Source organism: Fundulus heteroclitus, unplaced genomic scaffold (assembly GCF_011125445.2).
Source record: "Fundulus heteroclitus isolate FHET01 unplaced genomic scaffold, MU-UCD_Fhet_4.1 scaffold_82, whole genome shotgun sequence".
Lineage (NCBI taxonomy): Eukaryota > Metazoa > Chordata > Actinopteri > Cyprinodontiformes > Fundulidae > Fundulus > Fundulus heteroclitus.
This window is the reverse complement of record NW_023397274.1, coordinates 752466-762854: the sequence shown is the minus strand read 5'-3', so window position 1 is coordinate 762854 and position 10389 is coordinate 752466. Positions and strand designations below refer to the sequence as shown.

The window sequence follows — 10389 nt, the reverse complement described above, 5'->3', positions numbered from 1 at the left end:
AATATTAAGAAGATACGATATGGGAAGTTATTATGAATCATATTCTGCTGCTTCGTGCAGGTCAGTTCTTCCCCCTTCCTTGTTTTCATCTTTAAAGGAGACTGATGGACTTTAGACTCCATTCAGGGATGGGGAGCTCCCCCACCAGGAAACACGGAGCCCATTCATCATACGAGGAGACTCAGATCAACCCTGGACGGACTGAGAACTGTGGTTGCTGCCATCTGGCAGGACAAACTGGGATTAGGCTGCACCTCAGCATAACCTGCAGTGTGGAGAGGACTTTAGGACTGAGACACAGGTTTCCAGTATCCACTAACAGTTTAATCCCCGGGGGTATTTCATTTCATTTTTAGATTCTATGAGAAAAAAACAGGATCTATCCTTTAGGTCCATCTTTCCACTTCTTTATATTAGTTATTTTATTTAAAAGTTCTTCACTGGTAAATTGTTCATACCCCACATTCATTGTATTAACTGTTACTCAAACTTCTCTTTTTCCGAATCATTAGTCCCTTTCTGCTCCAGGAAAAAAAATCCTAGAACTGGTCCAGTAATCTGAGACGGGCGTTACACCGGCGAGGAATGATTACTGGAATGCTTAACAGGTGAGTTATTTAGCAGAGTGAATGTCAGCTGTGAGGAGAGTATCACTGAGAGACCGAGGGAAAGGGAATAATTAGCTGAACACGCAAGGACAAAGAGGTCAAGTTAAGATGGATAACCAAAAAAAAGAGAAGGCTTTATGGTTTAAAAGACAGAAACTAGAGGTAATGGCACTAGTCAGAATTGTAATACATGACATTGTCAAAGAATAGAACAGAAGTAAAAAAAAACACTAAATATCAAAATGAAAGAGTGAACTAAATATGGACCACCATACATGGCAAAACCAGGAAATAATAATAAATGATGACAAAAGTGTTATTTCAAGATGGCCTATTCTATTTAAATCTCACCCATAGAAGGCAGTAAAGCTTTTTTTTTTTAAGTCAAAAGATGATTGGGGTGATAGTTGCTGAAATACAGTTTTCCTTGTCCAGTGTTGCTGTCATGAATCTTAGAGATGTGTCTTGAAGTATTGGGTTGATAAATGATCTTATGTGGCAGTTTGGACTTGAGTAAATTGTTAATATGAATATATTTATTTCTGATGAAGAAATGGTTATATTTTAAAAATGATTGAATAGTTTTAAATCAGTAAATGTGCAGTCACATTCATTAAATGTGAATATGGGTACAATGAAGCTCATTTGTCAGATTAAAAGCACATTTAAGCAAGTATTAAACATATTTTTCTTTAAGCCCACATTTCTGCATTAAAAATATTTTTTTATCAGTTTGATATAATATTCTAATCCAAAATATTTTGTTTGCCTTATATGTAAGCAAAAAACAAATAAACAAATCATTGTTATTAACAGAAATAAGGGCTTTAAAACATCAGTCTGTGAGTAATTAATCTATACAATGTGTTTACCTTAGTTAATTGGATTACTGAAACAAATTGACTTTTTTGATAATATCCAAATTTATTGAATGCAACTGTATGTCTTTTTAATATATTTATGCTCTGCCTTGTAAATCACTTTAAGATGTTATCTTTGAAAGTTGCTGTATAGAAAAAACCTACTTGGTGCTAAAAAGATGGGCTTTAAGCAACAGCAGCTAGTGACCATTTCTAATTTAATCTGGCTTTGGAACTATCGAAGAGAAACTGGCTGATTGTGCCGAGCACGGAAGATTATTGGTGTGCCAGTTTTGAGGAGATCACGTCAGTATGATGGAGCTAGATCATTTAAAACCTTAAAAGTAAATAACATTTTAAAAACAATGAAGAATGACAGGAAGCGAGTGAAGAGAGACACCCTGCAGCGTTTTTTTTATAGTCTAGTCGATTAAGAGTTTATTGATTCAGAACCCTTTTTGGCACCCAATGTCATGGAACCTGTTGAGCACTTGTTGTCTCCTGAAACCTGTTACGCATTGAACTGTTTGACCGTCACAGGTTGGCTTTTATTAACCTGCAATGGTTTATTCCCACCCGTGGCTGTTTTTCCTGCTTTCAGCAAATGAAATTAAAACAGTTTATTTCAACGCAAACACATCCCATGTCTCAGAAGATGTCACCATGACAAAATAATTTGTATTTTTGTCCTTTTCACTGCGAGTAATTTGTTGTTGTGGCCTATTTGTGTTTTTGTACACAGTCATTAACAGCGAAGTTCTTTGTATATTAGGAAATTCTTAATCAAGAATAAATAATTTCCCACATACTCAACCCAAAATTGAAATGCCAGCAAGACGACAGCCGCCTGCTGACATCACCATGCATTAGAAACAGTGATGGAGGGGAGGTCCTAAAATTAGATTCACATTTTAAAAGTTTCATATCGGTGCAGAGCTGGTGCTGGAGTTCATGTTTCGCATTAATCACAAAGTGTCGGGGACATTACTCAGACCTCTGTCATGCATATGTAATAACCCATCAGCCTTCCACTGGAAAGCTGAGACAAATTTCTCCCTGAAAAGAAAAAGTCCTCTATTTAAATCATTTTTTTTTCTTCTGCTGAGCGTCTACATGCTTGTGTGTCTGTCAGGCGAAGCTCCTTGTATATCAAGGTGACATGCTATTAGTACTCTTAAATAACAATTAGACTTGTTTACAGCAAGGGATAGTGCGGGGTCCTGTCTGACATGCAACAGCTTTCCTTTGTAGCGTTCAGACTGAATTGGCGATGATTTATTTTCTCAGTGAAAGATGGGATCAGAAACATCTGTTAGCAATACACTGGAAATACAACCCGTGTTTTATGTAGAGTAATGCGCTGGATAAAACGTATTTTCATTTTTGCTACTTTACTTTTCTGCCGTAACACACTGAGAAGCAAAAGAAAAACCCTTTGCATGGTAACTTTGTCCATAAATCAGTATGCAGGAGTTTATGGGACATTTTTGTCCTCTCCCCCTGCAGCTGTTAGAGGCAGAAGGCCTTGTCCAGAAGAGATTCACAAGATTCTTTTACAAAGGCCTGAACACATGGGATTAAAGGAACATCCCCAGGCTGGTTTAAGTCATATTTATCTTGCAGTTTCTAGTTACTTTGTCCAAATAAATATTTCTAATAGGACCCACACATACTGCTTGTTTTCTCCACTTGAAGCAAGAGTTTCTTACAATAAATATACATAATGCATAGGGTCTCAGTGAATTCAAATGTTGTAAAAGTGAAGTTTATTTCAGTAATTCATATGAAGAAGTCTTATTGGAATACCATAGAGATTCATTAGAGTGATATAATTTAGTAACTTTTTTCATTTTGATGATTATCACTCAGCTAATGAAAAACTTGCAATTTGGTTAATCAAAGAAGCTGGTTGTTCTCAGACTGCTGTATCAAAGCAAATTAATGGAAAGTTGAGTGGAAGGAAAAACGTGCAGTAGCAAAGGGTGCACAAGCAACGTGGATAATTGCAACCGTGAGTGGACTTGTGCATCAAAAACCACCACAGCGGCATTTCAAGAACCCATTTATTTCAGAACAAGAATCCAAGTTGTTGAGGTCCACCATGAAGCTTCCACAGCCAGTGATGATTTGATGAATCATGTCATCTGGTGTTGGTCCACTGTGTTCTATTAAGTTCAAAGTACATATAGCCATCTACCAGAAAACCATGGAACAATTCATACTTCCCTCTGCTGACATGTCTTATAGATAAGCTGATTGTATTTTCCAGCAGGTGTTTGCACTTTCTGACACTGCCAAAAGTACAAGTACCTGCTTTAATGACCATCATATCACTGTGGCTGATTGGCCTGCAAACTCTACTGACCTAAACTCCACAATGAATTTGTGAAGTATTGTCAAGAGAAAAATAGGAAGGACCAGACGCAACAATGCAGACGAGCTGAAGGGTGCCATTAAAGCAACCTTGGCTTCTGAACACCTGTGCAGAGGAACAGGCGGATTTCCTCCATGCAGCTCTACGCTAACGCTGGCAGTCATGCAAAAGGAGCATTTCCTGGAGAGTGCATAGTCCCTATGTGGTGCAGTGGTTGAATTAATGCTGAGGACCCGGGCATCCAGAGTAAAAATTCTGCCAAGTCTGTGTGCAAGTTGTATTGACTTGTGTGGCGACCCCTGAAAGATCTCACTGGATAGCACATGTAGGCTGACATGTTACAGAAGCCTTCTTTTTATTGGTCGAAATACATACGAAATACATAATTTGATTTAATTAGCAATTATCAGAACGATCAGAAATAAAACGATTGAGACTGATCATGTTGAGTTTCATTCTGAACGTAATTTGTAAAAAAAAAAAAAAAGTGAACCTTGTGATGATATTCAAAAGTCGTTGACATTAGGGTCTTATAGAAGATTATATTTTCTTTAAAACGCCCATTTTTATTTCGCTTTTTCTGCTCAATCCCAGCCCTGCATTTGCCATGCATTTAATGCACCGCTTCCAATCCTCGCCGCTGTCCGGGCCAGGTTTTGATGCAGCGCCTCCACTCGCCGGAGCACTTGGATTGGCTGAAGGAGCTAGGTAGCCCGCAGAGACGGCTCCTTGCCCGGGTTCAGTCCCGTCAGTGAGACGCACACGCTGCAAAGGTTCGGCTGAGCGGGACTCTCCGCGCGTGGACTCCGATTTGGCGAGGGAGCATGAATTTACCTTCAAGGCATCGATCCACGCATCAGAGCAAATCTGGTGAACCATTAAGGGGGGAATCAAACGGAGTCCGGTTTTAACGCACCCATCCTCTCCTGTGACGGAGGACGATGAGCCCACGTCTGTAAAGTGTCACATGTTTGTGAGGAGAAGGCAAACAAATCAGCGCGCTGAGGAGACCTTCTGCAGGGCCACGCTGTGCGCTCCGGGTTGTGGAGGCAGATACCTGGACGGGAGCGCAGCGCACGGAGGGAGAATAACGCGACGTTTACTCAGAGACTCGGACTTGCCTCAGAGCGCAGCTTGACTCCTCATCATGGGCTGCGGCGCACAGACTGACAGAGGAAGGGGAAGAGTGGCCAGATTCTCCCCGGAGATGTCGAACGCGTCCTGGCTTCTGCTCGTTCTCCTGCTGGAAGTGGGATTTGCTCAAGGTAAACTTTAATGCTCGATTTGTAAGCGGCGGACTTGGATTTACTCCTGGTCAAAGTTTCATACACGCTCTCTGCTTCGTCGGGGCTGTAGTGCCCCGAAGTCTGTTACCTGGAAATCAGTTTTTAAAGTAGAGTGCGCACCTTTTGGCAGTGCGTTATAAAGATACAGACTGTCTTTAACCCGCCTGGTAGATAGGTGTATACTGAATATTAAGCGTACATTTTAAAATATATGCATAATGGGGTAATTTACGTCGCCAGTATCAGAATAATGTATGTGCTGTGGTCGGTGGGGAAATTACTGTTTTTACTTTGAGTTGATCAGTAATAAACCAGTCGAGTAATAATAATATTACCAAAAAAAATCACGCCCTTTCACTATTTTTTGAAGTCATCAAAACTAATCCTTCCCTCATAAAGGGAGCACCTAACCCCATGTACTTCAGTTTTAGAAAATAAAAAAAAAAATAGGTAAACGTTAGGAGCATATGTAGTGCTGCATAAATTGGTATTGGATTATGATTATGAAACTTTCTGTATGAAAATATTGTGTGCTTTACTCTCTTTTATATTTTAGAGCCAAAAAAACAAACAAACACACAAAAAAAGAGAGAGACATTGGAATCAGCACATTGGAGCTGAAGGAAATACTATTTAAGGAAATCTGTGTCAGGCAGGGAAAGCCTGCTTGGTGCATCAGGTCAGAGATCGAGCCAACTTTATCTTGATCAGCTCTGATCAATGATATATGGGTCAAATATAGAAAAATCTGATATACCTTTAAATCATATATATATATATATATATATATATATATATATATATATATATATATATATATATATATATATATATATTCTTTAATGACACAACTATGGATCTTTTTTAATACAGATCCTTAATTCAAAATGATGAAGTTGTCGTTAGTCTTGTTCAAATCACATTAACAAGCGAGTTTTAAGTACTTAAAAATTTAATTTTCCCCTTCAGTTTAGAATATGTTTATAGACGCAGCCCGTTCTTTTACAACTATGATCAGGACTAAGTTGTTTTTGTCAAACATCTCAAAAAAATCTGTTGTTTCTAGCTCTCTTGGTAGAAAACCATTGCTGGGTGTTTTGTTTTTTTTCGTTAATGCTTTCCATTGATTGATGTTTTCTGCAAACTGAGGTAGCTGTCAGTTACAGAACAAAGGTAAAGCTAAAACACTTGAAGGTATTTACCTAATCCTCTTTCTCGTGAGTGAAATTACCTGTCAAAGGGCAGCGAGAGGAGAGCCTCTGTTTGACACTTAATTGTTAGATACGTGTCCGTGCATGTTGAAGTATTGCCCTTGAATAAAGGTAGGTGGTCTGTCTACTATACGTGTGTATTTCACTGTATTAAACGTCTGCGATATTTAGGAGGACTACAAGGTTATTTTGCCGTCCCAAACACTTATCGTGTTTCAGGGATTAGGGTCTCTGAGCAACCTTATCTAGCTCCTCCAAATTGTTATCTCACTCCTACATTGTTAATGAGCAAAACGGGGGTAGAAAAAAAAAAAAAAAAGGGGCGAGGAAGAACAAAATACAGGCCAGAACCAGCTTCTGAAGGGCAGGACGAGATGACATAATACCCTTTCCAAAACCCCGGAGAGCTCTGTGTCATTGACTGGATGGGAATACGAACAAGGTTCCTCTCTGTCCATTAAGAAGTCGATACAGCAGGAGAACATTGTTTGAGCTTAATTAATGGGCTTAGCTATTTTGAGGCACTGATGAGCTGTACACATTTCCAAATCGCTCGAGAGATGCTTCTTCAGTGTGAAACTACTGGTGATTAAAGTGGCTCGCTTACAGACGCTTGCTTGCACACAGTTCTGTTCCTGGATGGTTTGTTTTCGGGGTTATCGGAACAGATCACCTTTGCTTCCGTGTACTTATATTAGTTTAGTATTTCATTTTCTTCAAGAGCTCTTAATCATTCTAATTATAAGAGTGCTCTCTTCTTTGTTTAAGTCTTGACGGAAGAGACAAGTTGAGCCAGATTTCAGTGAGAGCTCTCTGACAGTAAGTAGCTTGACCAGGAACTCTTAGTGGAAGAACAAATCTGCTCCTGAGAGTGTCTCCTGCACGTCAGGTTGATACTAGCAGTAATTCCCCTTAAAATTAGGATTGTCTTCATAGGTTTTATCTGCTTGAGGCGAGAGGATCCGATGGGTTTAGAGTAGGTTTTTTAAAACTCCTGCAAGCTGAGACCTGGGTTTTCTATTTACTGTTCTGAAAATCGTGTTTGATTAGACAAAGAAAATCCTATCTGAGGTGTTTTCATACTTGATTTCTTTTAATTTTCACGCCTGACCTTAAGGTTGACATTTATGTAGTGCGTCTGTGCGTTAGCCACTGGATACAGGGTCGCTGAGAGCCTTCCTGGGAATAGTTCAGTTTTTCCATATGGCTGCTCTTATGCCTTCCTGCTTCTCTCACACCCTGCTCCTCTCCGCTTCCTGAAATTGTGTCCTCTGAGGATTCTTTATAGAGGGGAAAGTTAAAGGATACTTGATACAAATATGGATTATAAACCATCATGACTCAGTGTGCTGTGAGGCTTTGCTATTTACCACAGATGACCATCCCGTTCAGAGCAATCCGGGTGCTGCATGGAGTAAATGGGACTGGTATTTCCATCATTATTATTCTAACAGGCTTCCCTGGGGCCTGACAAACTAGCTCCCTTTGGTCTACTAACATTACAATCATTGCGGTAATTTTTTTAAAGCAGAGCATATGCACAATAAGCACATTGTGTGCGCGAGGAGCAGGAGTTATAAATTTCCCCCCTGTGAGCTGACTGAAATGACAGATTTAAATTCAATAAATTAAACGTAACTGAATAATTTATTGTGAGTAGGGGTTACGTTTACAGTGTGCACAGGTAATGCAAGCGAGTTGAGCGGCTGTGCACAATTTGGCTTCGTCGGGGCAGGGCTACATGCTGGTTGCTAGCTAAGCCCCAGATGGAGCGTGGTAGTGAGCGATAATTACTGTGAAAAGTGGCTGCTGAGCTTGCTTCCCTGCTCCACTTGATGTCATGCACTATTGTTATGAAAGCAAAAAAATATAGACGTTTGCTATTTTAGGGCCGGGAGCGGTTCTTGCGCTCCTCCTGTGGGTGAGGATACCTTGTGGTTTGCTGGTGGAGGCGGTATATACTGTGGCTGCCATGTTTACGGTTGGCCCTGTTGTGAGGTTCGTTGTTGTACATCTGTTAGGAGCTCAAAATTTTATTTCGCCTGCTCCTTTTACTGTTTTTCCAAATTGTTTTATTTCCTTTTTACTTGCATCATGTCAACATTCATTTTATCTCACCTTTTTTTTGTTTTGTTTTTGCTTGTTTTAAGACTACACTTTGACTACTCAGTTTTGTTTTAAATACTAAATGCTGGTAATGGATACATTTTTATGTAACTGACTAGACTCCATGGCCCTCAAAGCCAAACATGCTTTATGTGGAAAAAACAAAAAAGTTATTGGACATGAAAGACAATATGACTTCTCTACATCATTCCTAAGATTCAATCTGCTTCCCCTTAGTTTGGTGTAATAGTTAAGCTCCCAGTAATCAAAAGTTTTCTTGTTATCTTAATAATACTGAATGTCTCTCAGTGACAGCTTCTACACCAAAGAGTGTTGTTGTCAGTGTGATACTTTTACCGATCAGACTGACTGATTATTACAGTTAAGATTATTATATACATACCATATTTGTGTTCTTCTTTGCGTTTTACTGTAGTAAACTTATAGAATAGACATCCACTGAATTTTGCAATTAGTTTTTAAATAAATAAGCTGACCTTTTTGTCATTTACCCCTTAGTGGAGTATCACTGATAGTTGAACAAGCTGATGTTGGAATGGTAATTAGTTGATATTTTCACTCACTACAGAAAATATGATATAGTATCCTTTTTTCAGCCAGCAGACTGGCAGTGTGCAGCAACACATTTATGGAAAGGGCAGTGCTGCGCTACCCTACGCTCGATATAGGCAAAAAACCTGGTAAATATTGAACTTTTGAGCAAGCTCATTAAAAGTGTTTAAAAGAGTAACATTTTTACATCTTTGAAATTAAAATGTTTGAAACTTTGTAACATCTTGATGCCCAAAACAAGAGTAGGCCAGGTGTGGACAAAGGGAAATGTTCACGTCTGTTTATTTAGAGAACGTGTGCAAAAAAAAAAAAGCATGAAAACCAAAATAGTCTCAAGATAGTACAAAACTTTTAAAAGTAAACTGAAAAAATAAGTTAAAAAAAGAAAACTTCAATTGACAAGGTTAAAAAAACAATGTAGCAAAATAAAGTAAATATATGGCTAATAGCTCAACTGTTATACGCCAGTGATCATCTGGAAAACCTCAAACATAATTGAAGCCTACACTGTTAAACATAGACAGGTGATGACTAACTCAATACAGGTGTGGAGCAATCAGCTTACAGGACCCAGGTGTGGAGCAAAAACAAATGAATATGAAAGAAAAAGACTTTGCTTGAAAAGGAGAATAAATCTGCATAACAGAAATAAAGACAGCATGAAAACACTGAATTTAACATGGAAAGATTACAAATACCTAGATACGGGTGCTTAAGATGTCTAAGTCTACAAGGAACTAAAGCAATTTAAAATATAAAGTGCTAAAGCGACGATAAGGAGCTAAAGCCACATTCACAAGGGAATATATACTTTCTGTAAATTATTTAATTTGATTATTAAAGGTAGTTGCTTAGGTTTTGGTTGACTTAGACCCTTTTAAAAAAAAAAAATCTAAATATTGTAAAGCTCTATTTCTGATCTTTTCTTTCTTTCAAATTTTACTCAAGGACAAAAGACCAATAAAGATATTTGTGGCCTGAGCTTCAATTTATGTAAAGCGTTTCATTTCTTGACACCAATTTTAGCCAATTCCTCTATAACATATGAAACCATCGAAAATGTTTTTTCTAGCCTTCATGCCGTAAGTCATCATTAATCTTTTATAGTAGGAGAATAAGCAATGAGTGAGCACTTGTCGTAAAACAGGATGTATGTTTATATGAAACAAACAAAATAATTATGAGTTTCCATTTTAAACACTCTTTAAGATAAGATATAAGATGCTTTATTTGTCATTATACATGCAAGGTACATACAACGAAATTTCGTAGATCAGATGGACTGAGCGCGCTGCCACTAATGGCCGACCTGACCAGCATGTCTTTTAGTGGTAGGGGAAACCAGAGCGCCTGGAGGAAACCTACTCAGAC

The 10389-nt window shown here is 38.6% G+C and overlaps 1 protein-coding gene across 3 annotated transcripts in view; it reads left to right on the top strand.

Annotated features, from left to right (window-relative positions):
- The first annotated feature begins 4514 nt into the window (after nucleotides 1-4514).
- Nucleotides 4515-10389, top strand: part of unc5c (unc-5 netrin receptor C) — a 181407-nt gene continuing 175532 nt past the window's right edge. For all 3 annotated transcript variants that reach the window (XM_036134443.1, XM_021319809.2, XM_021319808.2), the window contains exon 1: nucleotides 4515-5107. In XM_036134443.1, the coding sequence (XP_035990336.1) occupies nucleotides 4990-5107 (118 nt within the window). In that variant the 5' untranslated portion in view covers nucleotides 4515-4989. The remainder of the gene's footprint in view (nucleotides 5108-10389) is intronic.